Here is a 21,734-nt window from a genome sequence, read left to right on the forward strand (position 1 = left end):
TGGCAGTGCCTTGTTCTGAGCATAGTGCGCTCAGCTATGGAAAGCATCTGTGACCTCCTCCCCCAGAGCATGGGTGTAAATCCAGCTGGAGATGCTCTCAAAATACCTCAGAGTCTTGAAACAGGTGGAGGACCCAGAGATTAGATTCAGGCCTTTAGACAACCACCACCAGGGGTAGTGGGCTAAAGGGATATTCTCTGTGCCCTCCAACAGTGCTTCTCAAACTTGAGTGTCATCAGAATCACCTGGAGTGCTTAGTAACCCTCAGATTGTCTGGCCCCATCCCTGGAGGTTCGGATACGGTGGGTGTGGGGTGGGTCCGAGAATTTGCATTTCTCGCAATTTCTTTGCCACTGCTACTGGCGCTGGTACGCATTTTGAGAGCCAGTGTTCTACAGCTTCTTTCTTCCTGTTTAACCCTCACCATCAGAAGATAAGGTGGGGCTACCTTGTGTTGGCCAGTACCTGAGACGGAGAGCACCACGGCTTTCCCACAGTGAATAAGGCCCTGGCCAGAGTGTAGTTTCTCACCGTGACCACTAACCCCATTTGTGGCAGTAGAATAGAATTTTAACTATTCACCTGTTCTTGAGGTTGCATCTTATCTCAAATTAGAAGGTCATCTAGTTCGGTGGCTTCCAAAAGCCAGTTTAAGAACCAGTGCTAGGCTGATTGTGTAACCAAACCCAAGGAACTTATTAAAAATACAAATTCTTTGTCCCTGCCCCAGGATATTTTGATTTAGTAAGTCTGGGATGAGGCCTGGGGACCTGTGTTTTTTACAATCTCCCCTGATAATTTAGTCCACTTCAAAGGTATCTATCCACAGGCCTTGAGTATTTCTTTCCACGGTCACACACAGTGCGTTCAGTAACGCTCAGCTATTTTGAGTATCTTTGCCCCAAACTTAGACTGTGCCTTTAGTCAAGGGATTAGCAACCTTGTAAAAGAATCATGCCCAGTAGTTCTTTATTTAGTTTTTCCCCATCAGAGGTGGCAATGCTGGTGGAATGGCCTTGGGTCAGCCCTTTAAAAAGGCTCTAATGGGCACTGAGTTATTCAAAGAAGTGCCATTCCTGGCATGTTTGGAAGTGACTACCTGCACTCGGACAGTCCACCCAGCCCCTTCGGGACCATGAAGAGTGCAGTCGCCCCAGTTTGGGATTATCAAAGAGAGGGGAGGGCCCTTGAATAAACTCATTGATAAGCTTAGCCCTTTACTCATGCAGCAGACCATCACTGGGTGTCTACTCTGGCTCAGACATGAAGGTGTGCTCTCAGGATAAAAAGATAAACAAAACACAGTTCCTGCCCACACCATGTATCCCACACTTCTGAGTCCTAACTTCAGATGCATCTGTGCCCGTATACACACTATTTTCGGCATAGAAACTCATTTGGCACAGATGCCAAGGATTGCCAACGCAGCCCTGAAACAAGGAAACAATGTCCACTTTAAGGGTTACTTTAGGGTCATCTGCACAGTTTTGTTTAAGGTTGCAGATCACACAGTTGCCTTTTAAAATTTTTCTTTTAAAAGAAAAATTGCTGTTGTTAGTCCTCTATGCTAGAGTTGGTTCACAATCCATTGGAGGAAAAAACAAATTTATTGTGTGTTTGGAGAAGAAAATTCCTATCTTTATAGAGGTATAAACACTAATATTAATTTAAAAATCTCTTGTCTAGTATCCGGTTATTATAAAAATAGGTGCATTTTTCTTTACAATTATTTGTTACACTGGATCCAAATTCAAATATTGTACAACGTTTCTATACATTTATATAAAATGGATCGCTTTATATTAAAATGCATGTAATGCTCCTGTCTTCTCCAGTTTAAGTCAGTCATCAAAGGATGCTCACTCCAGCTATATTTTTTTTCTTGAGCTAAATATAGTGAATCATATAGTTTGAAGGTGTTACCAGCCCTCTCTGCTTTTAAGCAAGAGAAAATGCACTGTGGAAACCCTGTCTCTCATTTTTAAGGTCATTGATTGGGTTAAAAAGGCAAATGCCTTTTTTTTTGTTGAACTTCCTTCAATTAAGCCGATAACCTTTTAAAATAAGTATATTCAAGAAATCTATCAAAAAAAGCTAAATGAGATTTTTAACAAAATCCTGACAATTTCAGCTTAAACATATACACAGAAACCATATGTGCTTAGGAAGAAATATATACACACAGGCATTGTTTACAGTGTGTGTTTTTATATTTGGAAGACATTGAGGGAAGAGCCATTCCATACATACATTATCTGAAATGTACATCCAGATAGCCCACATAGATTTTTCCATCCAGAGACAAAGATATCTTTATCCGTGGTAGGTCGACAGACAGACTGACTTCAAACTTGCACTTGCAGTGTGGGTTTTTTTCCCTCATCTCCGGGTACTGCTTTTCAAAATCGCCTCAGGCTATAGAACAGCACCTCAGATCCCCAAGGCCCACTGCCTGGCTCCTAATAGCCACTCTCCATCTGTGTCACATGAACAGCTGATGAGATCGCTTCAGTGTCTGTATTTTGGAGAGCATATCCACCCAGGTTAAAATGCTAGGGTTGCCAAGGAGCAGTCAGAAGCCATTAGTGTGGGTGAGAATTTGCCTTGCAGCAGTTCTTTGGCATGGTGGAAAGTGTGTATGCATGTCCCTGCTTGAGCGTGTGTGTGTGTGTGTGTGTGTGTGTGTGTGTGTGTGTCTGTCCTTGTGCAAGTGACCCCCTCGTGTACATGGTTGTGTAGGGAGGGTAGACAGATGAAGACTCGACTCCATCTAACCAGTATTCAAAAGTCAAATGCCTTTGTTTCCCTGTACTCTGATTAGTTCTTTGACTACTTGGGGTCCTTTCGACTCACTTTTTCTTTTTTTTTTTAATCATAACAGACGGCAAAGAAAAAGAGAACAGCAACTTCGGGGTCATGCTCTAGTGTTTGGGCAGATGGAAGGGAGCTGCTTTGCCTTGGGGCAGGGTGGTTGTAATGAAGTGGCCTGTCAGTCTGTAAATAGTGAGGGTCATCTCTTCCATGTGATGGAGGGTATCGCATTGCAGTGAAAATGGAAATGTCAATAAAATTAATCTGCCAGCTCTTTGCTGTGGCTTTTCTGCTTCTCTGGCCAAAGAAGGTTGAGAGTTTTTGTGGCGCGAAAGGAAAAGAACAGGTATAGGGAAGCCCACCAAGCAGACGGGACAGGTTAGGAGGCGAGGGGCCTGTGGCAGGATATCCCATGTGGCCCAATCCAGGAGGAGGGAGCTGGTCTGGGAATGAGCTGGTGGATCTATAGCATTTCCCTGGGAAGCTGCGGAGCGTCTAGCTCTGGCTACATTGAGCACAGAGTTTATTGTTTTAGGCTTTCTTGGACAAGGTTTTTACTTAGCATGGGATTTATGGCATTTACTGCTAATGAATGTCTATTCTTAAATTACAAAACCCCCCATCTCAGCGCAATTCCCAGATGTCCTTCCAGGACCCTGGCTTCTTAAACACCAGCAGGGAGCATAAACTCTCCACTTCTCTGTTTTCCTCTTTCGTGTGGCTCCAGGCTAATGATGTGCAAGGAAAACACAGCCATCTATAAAGCCCCAGTGCTGTCCCCGTATTCTTCATTTATTTTGCATTTGATTATGCCACAAGTCGGATCTTGTTTCTTTCCTTTTTTTAAAGTTATTAGTTCAAATATTAATGTAGGGATATGGCATATATTGCTACTCTTGATTGATGCCTTCCCAAAAACAGGAAGACGTGCTCGTATGAATTTTAAGAAAGTAGGGGTCCTGCAATGCCTTGCCAGAAGAGTTTTTCAGATACATAATTTAGATGCCCTCCAGGCAGGCTTTCAAGGCATTTTTGCCGGAGGGCAAGAAAAAATAACTATGACTGTTAAAAGTAAATGATTTTTGCTAATGCACAATTAATGCCAGAGAAAAAGCACAGAAGAGAAAGATGTTGATAGAAACTTCTGATTAAGTGAGCACCCTACCTTGATGTGCATCTTTTTTTTTTTTCTTTTTCTAACGATAATGATCAGTGGTGCAGAGAGCTAAAAGTTTTCATGTCACACGGATGCTGAGTCCAGGGTCATCTGAGGAGTGTGTGAATGTGCGTGCTTAGGAGGTGACAGTTCTAGGAGGGGCTGAGCAGGCAGTGTGTTATGTGCAATGAACAGTGACACAGTTACTGTCACCTATGCAGGCAGCCTAGAATATATAGACTACAGAACATTTAACTTGATTACCCTACAGTATGTGTTCATTCTGGGCATGGGGATGCATTTTCACTGAATGGGTTTTCTGATGGCGGTTTTCCCACACTGGATTCCATAATTGACAAAGAGCTACTGCACTGTGTCAAGAGCACAATTAGAATTGAATTAATGATATGGGCGAGTGTGAGACACACAAAATTAACATTTGAAGAGGTCTGGTTTAATTTTGTCTTTTACATATTTGTGTCTCCAATTATACTTTAATGAAAGAGAATATACCCGCTTAATGGATTTCTTTCAACAAGCTTAGCTGAGCTTGTCATTAGCTGCTCGTTGTTGTTGGCACCCTTTCTGTGTTTTCTCTAATGTATTTTCATTTCTTTCTACTAGGGGATGGTTTAGACAACAGTGTAGCTTCACCTGGCACAGGTGACGATGATGATCCAGACAAGGACAAAAAACGCCAGAAGAAAAGAGGCATTTTCCCCAAAGTAGCAACAAATATCATGAGAGCATGGCTCTTCCAGCATCTCACAGTAAGTCAAGATGAAAGAGAACAATGTTTTGTTGTTTTGCCTTCTCCTAGCAAGTTAGATGGGCTCATACAGATTTTTTTGAAAATAGTGCCTATTTTCCCTTTCTCAAAATATGATGGTTAACAGAGCCATGAAGGTTTTACCAACTCTCACCACCCAAAGAGTACCCTGTAGAAAGGAGGAGTTTTTGTTTCCATAGGTCAGGAATGGACCTTATTAAAAATGGTCTAGGGCCCTAAACAGCATATATAAGTAAATGTGTTATTTGTGCTAGAAGGTATGAGAGCAACTTCAGATAATACAGCTGCAACCAAGGGAAACAGCTGTTAAGAAGCTCATGAATCCATAAACGTCGCCGATTACACTCGTAACGAAAGCCATCTCCTCTAGCAGGCAAAAAAAAGCACTTTGCCACATGCATGTCCAAGCTCATGGTACCAGGGGCAACTCTAATTGCTGAAGCAGCTTGCAAACATGTTACATGTTTATACGACAAACGCAGAAGGGTTATAGGTGCTATAACGCCTTTGTTTATAAGGTAGAGATTAAAGATTCGTTTTTAGCGGTTCAAGTCCATTATCTTATAAGCCGATCCTGTTCACTTGTGGGAAAAGATCAACTATGTGCAACATTTTAAAAGTAACAGTTTATCTTCCTGTTTGCAGTCGGTTTTATGCATCATTTTATATATACCATTGACTCTAAGACCCTCATGACAAAAACATTACAATATATTTTTACAGAGGAACTAGGCGCTCATATTTCGCTGTTCATTTGGAAATTCTGGGAAAATGGTGAAGACGTCAGAGGCTGTTTCTTGCTATGAGATTGTTTTCAGGCCATTCTATTTAGGCTAATGCTTAAAAATAGAGTAGCACATTGAAAGCTGAAGGTCTTTGATTATCCAACTTGTGGGTTGCCATGCTGAATGACATTAGTTACAGTGTCATGGGTCCAGCACAAGGTTCCACTTTTATTTATGGCGGTAGCAGCTGATCTGCTCTTGTAGCAGAGCTACAAAGGGCAAGGGGTGGGGCAGGAGGTGGGGAGGGCAACGCGATAGATTCACATTCCTAAATCGGCCATTTTGATGTAAGGACATTAGTAGCAAACTAAGGTGTATCGATCTGGCCGGTGGTGTCAGGATTAGCTGGGAGAACCAACGAGGCTGCCTTGGCAGTGGTTATTCTTGCCTTGCAGCTATGGCCATTTCAAAGGTCAGGGCCCTGCACTGACTGGGCTCAGAGGAATTAGACAGAACATGCAGTCTCTGGGCTGATTACTTAACCAAAGACAAAATAATGAGTCCTAAGCAAATACTGACTAATTGAAAGGGCTGTAAATCCATTACATATTGGTCAGGGATAATCAGGAGTATTTAATCACTTTTATCTATTCAGGAGCACTGAAGCTGCAACAGCAAAGCCCTGAACCTTGCCATGTGGTTATTATTCTCATCATTATCAAAATTACTTCACAGCTGTTCTTTGCTACATCACCTCAGCTGGAGATTTACTAACCTGTAAAATGTTTTTAATTTGGAAGTCGAATGAGTGTGAGGGGAGGGGTTTCTCATTTTTAACTGAGGGTTTGTTTGGTTAGAGTAGCAAGTAAGAAAGGCAGGGTAGGAGCCAGTGGATGGCAGGCATGCCGCCTTCTCCCACCAGCAGCTCACCTGTCTGGCTTCCTCCCTCTGTCTTCCTTCATGCTCGGCCTTCCTTGGTTGAAAATCGAGACTTCAAGGATTGCTTTCCAAGCCAACATCCCCATGTATTTTCACAGAACAGCAGGATCTTAGGGAATTTGGCTGCTTTGTTGACAAACCAGGAAACTCAGACCCAGAAAAGGAAGTGATTGGCTCAAGGTCCAGCTGCAACCAGGACCCAAGCCTTTCTTGTCCCCAGCTCTGTGCTCTTTCTACCACATTATGATGGCTTTGCAAAAATCACGATCACCTTTAACAGTTGCATATCAACCTCACAGCCTCTGCCATCAAAATGCTCAGCGTCAAAGAGGGGAAATATGGAGAAGCAAAGTGCTGTTTGCTTTACTTGTTTTTAAATTTTTCCTGCTCCCCCAACCTCTCCGAAAAGAGAAGACTTACTTTGCACCTCTCCTTGAGGCCAACTCTCTCCTTCACCGCCCAGGTCTGTGCCTTGAATCTCCCGCGGAGTGTCCAGAGCCCTGCTGGACCTCCTGCCTTGCCCTGTTGGTGTCTTATCTCCCACCTCCCTGTCCTGGATTCAACCCACTGTGCGCCGTGGCCACGGGCGAGGAATTGTGTGTGGCCAGTGATTCCTGGGTGCTCCTTTGCGGCTGTACCATACACTAGGTACTGTGTACTATGTACCTTCTCCCCACCCCGAGGTTGCTTTCATCTAGATAAATGTGCATGAGGCTTTGTGCAGAATTCTCTGTCCAACTGAAAATTTTAAATAATGCCTGTCCTTGGAGTGGGGAGAGAAGACTCAAATAGCCTACGCCGGGGAGTCGGGAAACCAGCATTTCGAGTTCAATTTTCCTGTGTCCTGCCCGCACCTCAGTTAAGTCAAGTTCTCTGGACCTTCCATTCCCCCATTTTTCAAACAGATCTGCATGTTGCAGTCTCCTTTCCCACACTCATGTGTGTTGGTTACACTCAGAGAACAGTCAGAGCACCCCTGTGCCCCAAACTCCTGGTCATCCTCTCCTCTCAGTACCCCCCTTCCTTTTTCTTTTCCATTAAGTGCTTTCTTTTTCTCCTCCCCATGACCTTCTTTCACATCATGCCCCTTTCATTACTTTCTCCGCTGGCTTTGTCTCTCAGTCCGTCTCTCTGCTCCCCTCCCCAGCCTTTTCTGCACCTCCCTTGTATGTAAGGAAATTCTCCTGGGCTTTTTCTTTGAAAACGTCCTCCCTCTTCATCCCCACGTCACCCCAACTGCAGAGAAGAGGTTCAGTAACTTTGATAAAGGTGGTTCTGTAAAACTTTTACTTCCCAATCTTTAATGAGCTGAAAGATTTACTCGGCTATAATTCTGAGCGCAGAAACCAAGAATAGAGACCCCTAACTAACGACATGTTAATTTAGACCCCTTTTCTTACATGCACTAACAGGCGTGAGGAAGTCCTTGGAAATAGAGATGCCCCACTATATTTTTCTGTCATTTAATTAATTTCAACTTTCAAAGTGAAATGTTGGCTCTAGCTCACTGGAAATAGATGTAGCCTAAATTATTATTTCATGTAAATTTCTTTACAAGTGCATGATTCAATGTGCATTCCTTCATTATTAGTCTCTTTAACATTATTTCAAACTGGTTTGTTCCCTTTTGTGCAGTATGACCTGTTCTTGTATTACAATAATCCCTGATGTACCCTTTTTTCTTTCTTTTTTTAAAAAGAGGCTAATTGAATTATCTCATTATTTTAATTTGTTAAGCAAATGTATTTTGCATCTCAGGATGTGTTCTTAAAGAAGGGGGCTGCTGAGGCTTTGCCCCCTGAATGGGCCATTGGCCCATTTTGACATTCATGCATTCATTAACTAGCAGAACATAAAAGAACTCTGGTTGTATTTTTTTTTTTCCAAACACCCAACCAGCATGGAGCAACTTTTCCCAATAAGCCACAGGGGTCTCTCTACATATGTTCTCAACTGCAAGCTATTGTCACCTATTCTGAATACCTCAAAAGGCCCAGGGAGAAAAGAACCCCACCTCAACAAAGGCCAACTGTAGCAATTGTTAAGTCTTAGTCTCAATATGACAAAAATCATTAACCTTCAGTTTTCTTGGAAGAACAAGTTCCACTACAACTGTAACAGTTAAAACAATCTCTCAAATTCCTGTGCACCACCAGCTTTAGGGGAAAAGGTAATAAACTCACAGCTAATCGATAATATTGAGGAAAATATTTAAACTAAATCCAAAGTGGCCTCAAAAAACCAAACTCTTTGATGAATTGAGGAATTTCCATAGGCTGAGTTAAGCACTTTGACCGTGCTTAGTCTGAAGCTAAATAATTAGTTTGTAGTTTCTAACTACCAATTTCGAAAATGTCCTTTAAACATCACAATAATTTTAAGGAAATGAATTCATATAAATATTTAAAGGCTCACAATAATTTTAAGGAAATAAATCCATGCAAATATTTTTTAGAAATTCAACTAGCAGACGCATCGTGTGTTACTGTTACCCCCCTCTTCTACTGGTGGACGGCTCTGCCTGGCTTCTCAGACTAAGAAATCTAGTGAAGATCGAAGAAAGAATCTGTTGGAATGTATGTGCTTTTGCTGGAAAGTACCCAATGGCAAAAAAAAAACATAGGGAAATCCTAGGGAAGTATATTCTTTTCCCTAACACATGGAGATTATGATATCATAAAAGTAAGCCTGCCATTACAACTGTTTTTATTTAACTTCAAAGATAGTTAAAGAAAGAAACAGCAAGAAATAATACCCGGGCTGACGGTTTATTCTTAACCATGAAAAACTCCTCCACGCCAAGAAGCCCTTAGTGTGCTCAATTAGGCTCTCAGGCACCTTCTTTTCTCAGGCACTTCTCTTGCCACCTTCAAGAGCTCCCCTAGTTGTGCTGCAAAGAATATGTTTGATCATGGAATGAAAACAGGAAGTGCTCACACACAAAGACACCACTTGCTCATACCCGTTTCTGACTAAAGATTTTCTTATTTGAAAACATAGGGATAAAGCTCACCCTTAGTGGATGTGGGACTTCTTTCAAAGCTATGTGTACAGAATCAGAAGCAAATTTATTTTAAAGTGATGTAATATCATGCAGCCTGCTGGATGCAGGTTCTAAAAACTCTGCCCTTTGTTCATGGCAAAATGCTTCACCCCTCTCCATATCTCTGGTGGTAAAGGGAGTGGAATGAAGCGTGCCTCTCACGTGTTCACGAGTTTTACTCCTTGCCTATTAGAGTTTGTTCGTGGGATTTTGTAAAGGTCTCTTTCGAGTAATGAAAATGTGTTTTAAAGTATATTGTCCTACAGAGACAATGCACCCAAGTTATGAGTAAGTACAGCTCCATGTTACGTAGAGAAACTTGTTTCTTCTCCAGTGAATTCAAGACCATATGACAGTCAACCTAGTCATCTCAAATTTTTTATTGTATTGTATATGTGTATACACACACACACAAACACACAGAAGAGAGAATGAGAGAGAGAGAGGGGCGAGACTAGACCATTTTGCCTTTTAACTGGTTCTGTTCATCTTGTGTAGATCCAGACAGTTTCTTTTCTCAGTGAGGCAACACAATGTCAAGGTTAAGAGCACAGGGCCTGGAATCTGCAACACAGTAGCTTTTTTTTTTTTTTTTTTCTGTCCGGGGGCCTCTCACTGCTGTGGCCCCTTCCGTTGCGGAGCACAGGCTCCGGACGCGCAGGCTCAGCGGCCATGGCTCACGGGCCCAGCCGCTCCGCGGCATGTGGGATCCTCCCGGACTGGGGCACGAACCCGTGTCCCCTGCATCGGCAGGCGGACTCCCAACCACTGTACCACCAGGGAAGCCCCACAGTAGCTTTTTGATCTTGAGCATTGAGGTCTCTTGACCTCAATATTCCATATCTGTAGAATGGGGATAATTTTAGAACCAACGTTGCAAGCATTAAATGAGACAACGTAAAGCATTCACCTCCATGCCTGGCTCTTGTAATAAGTACATACTATAAAGTAACTATAATTTTGTCTTTTAATCTAGTTGAATAGCTACGAGGAGACTTTGACCAGTTGAACTGGGCAACCAAAATTACCACATACTTTCCTGGGACTGTGTGAGATGGAGAGACTAGCTTTGCCAGACAAGTCCCAAAGGCCCCTTGGCAGGAGAGAACATAGTCTAACCTCCACCTTCTAGAGCCATTGTAAACATTGGATGGCTGCCCAGTGGTGTTAGGTGATCGCATCAGAGAGTCCTGGTGCCCATGGAAAGCAAGAGCATCCTGGTGAGCCTTCTGGGATGGGGGTGGGAGGTAGAAAAGAAACTGGCTGTGAAATGGTTAAGAACGCCTCAGCTGGGGCCTCCTTTTGGTAGAGAACCTCCCCTTCCCCGTACGGATTCCAGTATGAATAGCATTTAGAGTCTCCCGCTTCCTCAGAGTACCAGAGTCTAGGCTCTCTGAGAGACAGCACAGTATGGGTTTTTAAAAAGGGTCACTGGATGTGAAATTAGGCTTGGGTTTTAGCTCTGTGGTCGTGGGTGAGCTCTTCAACCTCTGAACCTATTTCCAGACCTACAAAATGAAAAGAGTAAATATGTGCTCTACTTAGCTGGTTGGGTTGCTGCGAGGCCCAGATGATGTGGTCAGTTTGTAAACTGTAATGTACTGCACGAAGTCGAGTACTTTGGTTTTTTGTTGTGTGCTTGGGACTCCAGCAGCTTGAGGCCTCTGGCACCTCATGAAATCACCACGAGTGAGAGACGCAGTACAGCCTGCCTCGTTCTCCTCTACCCCAGTCTCTCCACTTGTCCATTTCTACAAGGGTATCCATGGAGACACTGTGATAATTTCCATCATTAGACGTCTTTTTAAGGGCCTCGAATGGTAAACTGAAGGAGTATTTCAAGGACATTAGTTATTTCTACTTGGAAATTAGTGCCCTCATGATTCTGAGATCTGTCTACTTGAATACTACTTGCTATGGGCCAAATTAATCCCAAATATAAAATGTTGGCCTTACTTACACAGTGAAAGATGGCCTTTCTCATATTCAGGGATACAGATGTGCACGGAATACGAGTGGGGCTCATGGGCTGAGACATGCTTGTGTGGAAATGGCTGTGCAGAACACACAGCTGAAAAACAGCAGCCAAAAGAGCCTCCCGCAAACATGCAGCAAAGTGAGGCCGCCCATAGCCTTAGCCTTCGCATTGTTTTCCTGCTTGCCAGGGGAAAACATCTGTGAATTATTTGAATGGAACCTTATACTAGAGATCGGCTGAATTGGTGTCATCTCTGTTTAATTTTAGGAAATGATGTCACAATGCATTATATAACAATGCTGGGTGATTTATTTTCCCGTGGACATGCTGTCCTAAGCATTCCTCTTCTCTTGCAATGTTTCCAATTAACTGTAAGCTTGAGTGTTCTTCCTATTTCATAATGATTTTGAGGGGTGGGGGCTGGAGATTGGGGTGGGAAGAGTGGTAATTTCAGAGGTTGCCGAGGTTCAGAGCTAATGGTACATCCGTCATCCGTTCTTATTGGGACAGGAGGGTACTGAACGTCGGGGCTGTGATCATCACTGGCAACCTACAACAGTGTTGGTTTTCAAGAATGTCTAAAAAAGAAAGCCTGAACGTTCTGATCCTAGCTGTCCAACGAGCCACTAGATAGTTTTAATAGCGACCTGCATACTGTAGCTTCTGCCTTTATCAAAGTTTCCATGCACTCCCTTCTTCAGTAAAGAATAGAGGACATAAGTCAATTCTGTGTGCCATCTGTCATCGTTTTTACAATTTCTCAAATTAAAGAGACAGGCCAAAAATTTAATGTTATGTTGAATCCTAGAAACTCCTCTAGAAGAAATGAAATTGCAACTAAATTTACTTTGTCTCTCTTGAGGGAAAAAAAAATGCATGCTGTTGTGTCATAACCTTTTACTCGCAGTCCCAATTTGGTATTTAGAATTGGATCATGAGGGGTTCTGCATGTGAAAGCCTGCTGTGTTTTGGACTCAGCAGCCTTTGTCCACATTCTGAATGACTTTGAGGTAAAGTCCCCAGTACAGTGACAGCAGCAGTGGCCTTTTGTGGAGGTGATGAGATGTATGGTCTCCTCAACGCAAACACATCTGGTCAGGACATTTTCAAAAGTATATCAGACAATCCCATTGATCTCATCTGAGATAGACTTAGAAAATTAAGTCCCAGATTATGAGCTACGAGCTGACGGACACATTTTAAAAAATAAGCAACTGAGGGAGAAGATTGAAGAATGAAATGCCTATTAAATTACCATCAGAAAGAAACTAAAATAATTATTAGCTCAAAGTTTAGCACCCAATTTCATAAAATATCACTCTAATTGTTTAAAAATACGTTAAGGAATTCAAGGAGATGGAGAATTGAGGACCCTTGAATAAAAGAAAATAGAAAGCGTGTGCATATCTGAATATTCAGCTATTTAAAAACTCCAAGAATAGAGTGCCATTAAATGCTGTTTAGTGAAACCCGTGAATATTCATTCAGATCATAGAGAAAATTTCCATTTCTTCATTCCATATGACTACAGTTTGCAAGTGTATTCTGTGGAGAGGTGGAGTTGTGGGGAATTAAAGTCCAGTTTGACTAGGTTATGAGAACACTAGCTGTCCCTCAGCTTTGCTGCAGGCTAGGGTCATAAAGTGACCCTTAACATTCAGGATTCATTTTGATTTTAGAGACTGTTACTGCACAGATTTCAGAGGACTCCTGGAAATGCCCTGTCTTCTCTGTGCTGTAGTCTGTTTTTGCAATTTGAAACAGATTATGACGTGCCAAGATGATATCCAGCCCCACTGCTCCCATTAAGAAATAGTGACTTGGGTAGGAAGCCGTAGGTTGGGTGAACGGAATTTGCCATGTTACATGGACGTGCTGCATACCACTTTCTCAGTTGATTAGCAGCAGTTGTTTAGAGTATGCAGAGCAATCACTGGCACCCTTTAAAGGCATATTATCCTCTTAACACATAATAGTAATGCCATTTTCATGCTTTTACATTTGCTATTCATATTTTGAACTGCCAAGTCCCAAATCTGCCAGAACTGATTTAAGTTGTTTTTATCTAATAGTGGATAAGTTGTCAAATCACAATATAATGGCAGATAATTTTTTCTTAAACTATAGTTTTACTTCTTGGTTACAATAGATTTTATGAATATTTGTTAACTCTGACTTGATTGTCCACAGAAAAATTACAACTCAAGAGACTATTATTGTGGAATGCTGTGATGACAAGAAGTGAAGAGAATATTATCTGGTTATTCTGAGCATTATAGGAAATTAACATGAGCCACTAATCAGCCCTCTTCCAGCCACCCTGACCCTCAATTTACTGATACTTGATTCGCCTAACATAGCCAGATAATGGAGATCTACCCTTGTTAATCCCAGCACCAAATCTTGTTGCTGCTTTTAATTTTAATACTTCAGTTATCTGATTATAACTATCTAGACATATTTACTTCTTGCATCATTGCCCTACACTCACAAGTATTCCAGAATTAATTTTGACTTGGAAATATCTGGTGATTCCATTACTAATAGTTTAGAAAAGGGTAATCCCGTAACTCTGGTCATCCCACAATTGTAAAATGGCTTACTTCTTGCCCTGGGACACCTGGTGTGACCCTGTCATAAGCCAACAATGAACAACCCAAGTGTACTGGGGGTGGTGCTACACTAGTGTTTCAAAAAGAAAAAGGCTTTTATCAAACAGAATATGTGAATGCTGGATTATTCCCTGTAAATTTGGTGACATGTGAAAAGTTACGGGTTCTATTTCAGTGTTTCAGGATACCTGCAGGCAGCTCATGAGTTGTTACACTTGTTTTAAACCCTCCCTCTCAGTGAATTAAAAAAAAAAAAGTGGTAAGAAAAGAATGCATGGGCCATATGAGATCATTATTAGTCAGTTATAAGCTCAGTTTCGTTTTTGCGTTAGTTTCTAGGAAACCATAAATTTAGACCCATGTGGCAAAATCCCCCCGATTACTTGATGGCACTTTGATGAAGACCCCTCTTATCGCTTAATCCTCATGCTTTTATGTTTGCTGGTGAACCACTTAAGTGATAATCAAATATGACCATGTGGAAAGGCATCAGTTTTTAATATGACCTTTGTTACCAGCCTGGGAACCCTTTCAAAACAGTTTGTACTTTTTTTTTTTTTTTTCCCCAGAGCAAGTTTAAAGGAAAGTGTGATTTAGTTCTTTTTGGTTTGTACATGCTTATACTCTCTTATCAGTGTCTATCGCAAATACCCCCCTGCTTATTTGAGATATATATAATCAATTAAATAGAAAGGGGCTGATAAATTCTCCTGAATCTATGGTTCGGCATGATTGGAGCAGACAATGGAAATGTTTGGAATTCATCACCGAACCAGTGCTTTTCTTACCTTTAGATATCGAGGACAATCTGTTAATTCTTTGGGCTCTACAAAAACAAACAAACATTTGAGGGCAGGGAGAAAGAAATTCCTCCTGTTTATAAGACTGTATAAATATACCAGAGGTAGCAGCATTCAGAGCAATTCAGTCAGCCTTTTGCTCTCTGAGTTATCTTGGGCAAGTCAGTTAAGTTTCTGAGTGCTGGTTTTATCATCTTGTTGTTTTGAGGGTTAGCTGAGATTAGAAATAGCCCTTTGAAAAAAGCAGAACGCTCTGCAAGTATAAAATGTTCTTCATGAATGTTTTCGTATAATCCACTGAAATAATTAATTTGCTCTGTCTTAGCTCCATGAAACCTGAACTTGGATATGGGTGAAACACTCTTCCAAGAAAAATATTGTACTCGTTTCTTTAGACCTAAGTCTGTTTTGGAATGAGGATCAAATCCTACCGTTAGCGTGATACATACAAGGAAAAGGGACAAAGATCTTGTGCACCATTCATACTCTGGCGCAGTGTTAGTGGCATCGCGAGTCAAAGTACCTTTTGAAATTGCATAAACTCAAACTTAAGAGAGAGCACAAGATGATAGCAAACTAACTTCACTATAAGCTTATTCATACTCGGGTTATTATAACTTTGGGACCAGCTCCTTGGAGGTTTGGACATCTTTGTTCTTTATTCATAAACTTTTCATCCTGAGAATTAACAGGTTCACCAGCTTGCCACTTTTCATCCTGGCAAGAATGAGCAGTTTTACATCTCTAAAATGGCAATCTCATAGGCCCACTCTAAAGAAGGTGCAATCCTGTGAGAGACACAGAATTATCTCATTGCAGCCAGAGACTAGTGGGAATATTATTTTTTTTTTTTGAAGATAGTTTCAATCTGGGTGCTAAAATCAGGCTACATTTGATTCTACATTCAGAGATCTGTGGATGCTACAGCTTTTAAGACAGAATCCTCTGGCTGAAGCATAGAATATGTATGGGAGAATAGGGGGGAAAGTTCGGAAAGGTATACTGAGGCCTTAGGTTTAGACACATAAGCCAGATACCTGGGTAGAAAACTCTGTGGGTGTTAGAAATGATGAGACTGCAGTTTCAGAGTGTGGGCTGGTCTTTGTAGAAGCAGTGCTTGAAGCCATGGCATTGTATAAAGGTAAGGAAGGAAGAGAGTGCAGAGAGAGGGGATTTGAGGATAGAATCTTTTTAAAAACTACATTTAAAGGGAGGAAGAGAGAAGGTAATGAACAGAGATAAAGAAAGATTGGTAGGAGCATAATCAGATCACATGAAGAGAGAAGGAGTTTCAAAGTAGAGGAAGTAGATTCTGTAGAAAGATCAAGGACAATGATATTAGCTAAAAATAATAAGCCTTTGGATTTGGCACTTGGGAGTCGTGGTCTATCTCTGAATTCCACGGGACCGAGGAGTGAGCAGGCAAAGTTGGAAGGGAACAAAGGAAGAACAGGGGACTGTGCGTAGGGGTGGCAGCATTTATCAGCAGAGGCAGATCAGGTGAATCAGGTGTTGCATCAGCAGTGGGAAGGGATCCTGGGGAGAGAAACTGAGGTGTAGGTGTTGGGAGAGGCAATGGGGGGTGTGTGTGAAGAGAATGACAGTGGATAATCCAAGGTTCAAAAGGAAGCCAATGAAGGTGGGGTCAAAACACAGGTAGAAAGGTGGGTAGGAGGCAGACACATTTTGTAAAGGGTAGGAAGAAAGCTGAGGGACTTGAGAAAAGAGCTTCTCTAACTGGATGAGCAGGAACTGTGGAAAGTGTGATCCAGAGCTCCAGAGGGAATTAGGAAGACAAAGCAGGGTGGCCTCGAGCAAATAGGGCCAGGCTGGAATGGACCTGCTCCACCTCATTGCAGCCTTTCCCAGGCAGAGCTCAGGAACCCAGGAATAAGAGGGCAAAAGGAGACAACAGGAAAAATCTAAGCCTGGGATTGACAGCATGAGTGAGAGGGAGGGTTTTACTTAGAGAATTCTTTAAATGGCTGACTAATAAGTCAAAATTCCCACGAGATATTCTTTCCTCGGATTGTGACTGAAAAAGGATTCTGTGGTTCGTCTGAATAATGAAACAATTAAGAAACGTCAAGATATTTTTGGAAAAGAAAAATGATGACGGTCTTGCACTGGGTGTTATTAAAATAGATTATAAAGCTACAAGGTGTGGCGCTGGCTAACACAATAGGCAGAATGATCATTTGAACAAAATAAGAATACACAATTTAATCCAAATATATGGAGATATTTATTAATTTTAAGGGCATCGCTTCAAATCAATTGAGAAAAAAAGAGTAATTCAAAAAATGGTTTTTGGTTAGTGGTTTAACTATTTTTGAAAAAAACATCAAAATAAGTTCTGCATTTAAGGGTTCTTTGAAGTAGATTTAACTATTTCTCTTTCCTTTATTTAGTGAAATCCTTTCGGAGCTCAAAAGCAAAGAAATTATAAAGAAAAATGGTGACTGATTTAATAAAACAAGAATAACAATTAATAGCTTTTGAATGTCAAGAAAACACCACAAAATAAAGGCAAACATTAAACTGGCAAAAATATGTACACCATATAACAGGCAAAGGGTTAGTGTCCTTAATAGATATGGTGTACAAATCAATATGGAAAAAAGTACAGTAGATAAAAAGGCACAGGTGAATAGGTCCATTCACAAAAGAAGAAATACAGATGGCCAATAGGCATTTGAAAAAATCTTCAAGGTAATTAGTAACCAAATTAATTTTTAAATCAGCAAGAAATTTTTTTTATAAAATTAAGAAAACTAAAAAAAATTAGTGTTCAGCACTGTTCAGAGTGGAAGGAGATATCTGGCTTAATAATGACTATAAATATTGGCTTATTCTTTCTGGAATTTAAACTGGTAATATGTATTACTATTATAACTGTGTTCTTATCCTTTAATCCAGTAATTTAGTTTCTAGAAGTTTAAGATAAAGAAGTAATAAGAAATATATATAAAAATTAAGCAAAATTGTGTATAAAGATATTATTTATGATAATAAAACATTGAATATTCCCTAATATTCCATTATGGAATATTGTGGAATATTATATAATCATTAAAAATTATGTTCTCAAAAATACTTTGAGATATGGAAAAATCTCTCAGTATCTTACCAGGTGAAGTAAAACAGATAAGGCAGTATGCATAATATGACTACAGTTTTGGAAAAGAAAATATTTGAGGATATATGCATAGAAGAACAAATGAAAATGTTAACAGTGATTATCTTTGAGTACTGAGATCTGGGTGACTTTTTTAACTTTCTTCTTTATACTTATCCATATGTTCTAAATTGTCTATAAAATGTGCATTGTATTTATACTACAAGACAATAAATTTTATTTTAATAAAGAGCCATGCTGGGTAGAGGGCTAATAAAGTGTGGTAGTACACTGGGAACACAGGAAGCCCACTGAGAGGCTGCAAGTCCAAATGAAGATTAAGAGGGAGAACAGAGAAGCAGGGAAGGAACATTTTAAGGTCTGCGATCTTGGAAATGCAGTATCTCTGCTTGACAAAATCCAGGGCTGGGGAAGTGGAGATGGATGACATTGGAATGAAGAGAGGCAAAATATTAGAAAGGTCTTTGTCATATATACTGAAGCCTTCAAAAGTAGAGGCAAGTGATAGGGGGAAGAGGAACATTCTAGTGTGCACAGAAGCCCCTGGGGAAGGTGAAAATGGCTTAGAGGTCAGCATTCTCCACAGCAGGGGAGAGGAATGGCAGCAAATGCTGTGAACTTCATGAGAATAGTGAGTGGAAAGTCTTAGGTCAGGCACTGAGAGCTGGAAATGAGAGAGAAATGGGGAGAGTCAACAGTCTGGCCTCTCTTCCCTGATTCCAGAGGGACTGGTAAGGAGGAAAAATGGGTTACTTCAGTGGGAGAGAGTCTTAGCCAGTTCAGGCTGCCATAAAAAATACCACAGACTGGGGGGCTTAAACGACAGAAATTTATGTTCTCACAGTTCTGGAGCCTTGAAGCCCAAGATCAAGATGCTGGCAGCATGAGTATCTGGTGAGAGCTGTCTCCTTGGGTTGCAAATGGCTGCCTTCTCACTGTGTCCTCACATGGCCTTTCCATAGTGTGTGGTGGGGGGGAGGGGAGAGAGAGAGAGAGAGAGAGAGAGGGCTTTTCCTCTTCTTCTAAGGCCACCAATCCTACGAGATTAGGACCCCACCCTTCTGACCTCATTTAACCTAAATTACCTCCTAAAATCCCAGTCTTCAAATCCAGTCACAGTCGGGGTTAGGGCTTCAACATATGAATGTTGCAGGAACACAGTTCAGTCCATGGCAGAGAGTTTTTAGGGAAACAATATTTCAGGACAAACTCAAGTTTCAGAAAGTCAAGGATATGGAGGTTATGTTTGTGGAAAAGATCAAAGTTATTTTTACTCCATGACACAGCAGGTGAGGGCGAGGGCAAAGGAGCCAGTTAACTTAGGATGTGGCGAGACAAAACAAAGGACCAGATGGCCAAGAGTCGTGCCTTGAGGATAGCAGGCCTTGGCTTGGAAGGCTCTCTAGGTTACGGTGGAAGATTGAAGTAGAGAAACCCAAACAACGATTCCCGAAATGTTTCCCTGAAGCACCTGGACGGAGGAGGGAAAGAAGAGCAAGGAAGGTGTGGGGACGGCTGCTCAGTCGGCTAAAGGAAACCACAGACTGGGTTCCTATTTTGATCAGGCTCAAGGTTTGTTTGATCTAGCGGTTTTTCCTTAGAGTTCAGTTTTACATATGCTCCGGCGCCCCAACCAGCTTGTGTATCTTCAGGATGTTTTTCCCCCTCTTTCTTTCCCTTCCTCGCGGTGTTTAGATCAGGGAGGGGAGGGACTGGGGGAACTGAGGTCGGCGGGCAGGCTCCCTCCCTGGTTGGTCAGGCTGTGCTCCTGACCCTTCCTCGGGACCTGTGATTAATACGCGCTTTGTAGCAGAGACTTGGCAAACCCCATGCTCCCCAGGACTCGATTCATAATTCACAGCAAGCAGGAGGAGTGGGGTCTTTGTGGTGGCTTGTTTGCTCTCTGCAGCACAAAAAGCAATGCGTTCTGACCTTCACTGTTATCTAATCAGGAAGTAGCCTGTCCTGGCGTGTGGTTGAGTCCTCCTAGGGCTCTCTACAACTGTAAATTATGTTCCAGCTCCCCGGATCTGGGGCACGCCACACTTTACATTACTATTGTGTATCTTAAAATAAACAGCATCGCAAGCTGTTTATTTTGGTGTTACTATGTATGCAATTTTAAAACAGTGGTTACTTAAACAAATGTCTGTGTTCCCACAGCACTTGAAAGCCAGTGTTTGCTCCTGTGGTTTTGGGTTTTGTCACTTCTGTTTGGAATATATCTGAAATCCATGTTGTGAGCAATTGGAATGAACCTGGCAGTACCTAAGACAGGACCTGTTGTTGGGCCCTGACCTTCACTGTGTGCAGCTGTCTTCCCCGGCCCACCCCCCTGCCCTCTGTAGTGCCATATGCACATGCACAAACCTGAGATTTTATTTTCTCTATGGGGCACTCAGTTTATCCCCATGAGTCATCTAGAGGGTCCTTTAAGTTCCTTGATGCTGTGCAGTTTAACTGAATAAGTGGTATTTGTGATGATTCTATAACAAAATACTGCTTCCAAATACTCATGTAAAATCGTCGTTTGTGTGCTGTAGATGGAGTGCTTATTCCATTGACACAGCTGGGGCAAGATGAATGAGAAGAAGGGCAATGGAAAAAATAGATGTAAAGTTTTGATAGTGACTTGCCTGGTGCCCTTGAGTCCTTCTGCCTCCACTGCCTGCAGGCAGGGGTGAAGTAGGGAGAGCCAGTGTCAGCACAGACAAGTCTTGTGGGCAGGACTTCAGTTTGATTCACAAGAGGCCACTTGCTAGCACTGTTTCTTTGGGCAAAGTTTTCAACATCTCCAATTTCTTCATCTGTAAAATGGGTAGGATTGTCTGGGTGGGAGGGGGGCTGGATTAAATAGACTATGTGAAATAGCCTATCTCAGTGCCTTGAACTGAGTACTGGTACTCAAGAGTTAATCTTTCCCTTCTTCCTCCACCCTTCACACCAGGACATGAATTATAGCTGGGGGTGGTCTGGGTATGGTCCCCTCAGCTTGAAGCTGCAGTTTATGTAATGTGGGACCCTCAGCATCTGATCTGGCCTGCTGGGTGATGCTTGGGGTAGTCATTACCCTGAATCTGCTTAACCATGGCAGGTGGGGCCACAGCACTCCAGACTTCCTTCTCCATTCCCTGGCCCAGTTTTAAGGAAAGAAGCATAGATTTGAAGTTCTGTATTATATACGTCTCACTTCCTGACATTGGTGGAGATATCTAAAAGCAAATTGTAATCATGTTTCCATCTTGATGACATAAATTTCTTCTGTTGTACTGGTACATGATAAGGGAACTTTGGGAATAGATTTACTGGTTAATGAATGGATGGATGAAAAGCCTTTGGATTCTTGGGTATTTCAAGAAGTCTAAATTCTAGTTGTATAATGTATTGCCTTTTATACTCAGACTAAAAATTGGTCTACACAAGTATAATGTTATTCTCACAATTCAATTGAGGTAATGAAATAAGGACTTGCATATATGGTTATTATTTATGTTTTCTGCAAAAATGAACAGTACTTTGAAAAATTTAGATTATAAGCCTATTATATTGAAATCGCATAAGATAATAAGGCTAAAACACTAATTAGATGATGTGAGTCTTTATTGGCTAGATAGGCACATTTTTCTCTCTTCTAAAGCGTATATACAAGGCACTAAGCTGTGAAGAAGTGAAAAAAATATCCCTTGACTCATTTAGATACAGGTTAGATCCAATAACTGTTTTTTGTTGCTCTCTATGAGT

The 21,734-nt window shown here is 41.5% G+C and overlaps 1 protein-coding gene across 7 annotated transcripts in view; it reads left to right on the plus strand.

The window, feature by feature from the left end:
* The window catches only part of MEIS2 (Meis homeobox 2), a 201,397-nt gene that overhangs the window by 57,646 nt on the left and 122,017 nt on the right, over nucleotides 1–21,734 (plus strand). For all 7 annotated transcript variants that reach the window (XM_029237481.1, XM_029237483.1, XM_029237480.1 and 4 more), the window contains one exon: nucleotides 4,592–4,737. In XM_029237481.1, coding sequence (XP_029093314.1) covers nucleotides 4,592–4,737 — 146 coding nt within the window. The remainder of the gene's footprint in view (nucleotides 1–4,591; nucleotides 4,738–21,734) is intronic.

This window comes from Monodon monoceros, unplaced genomic scaffold (genome assembly GCF_005190385.1).
Source record: "Monodon monoceros isolate NGI ecotype Baffin Bay Population unplaced genomic scaffold, NGI_Narwhal_1 Super_Scaffold_21, whole genome shotgun sequence".
Lineage (NCBI taxonomy): Eukaryota > Metazoa > Chordata > Mammalia > Artiodactyla > Monodontidae > Monodon > Monodon monoceros.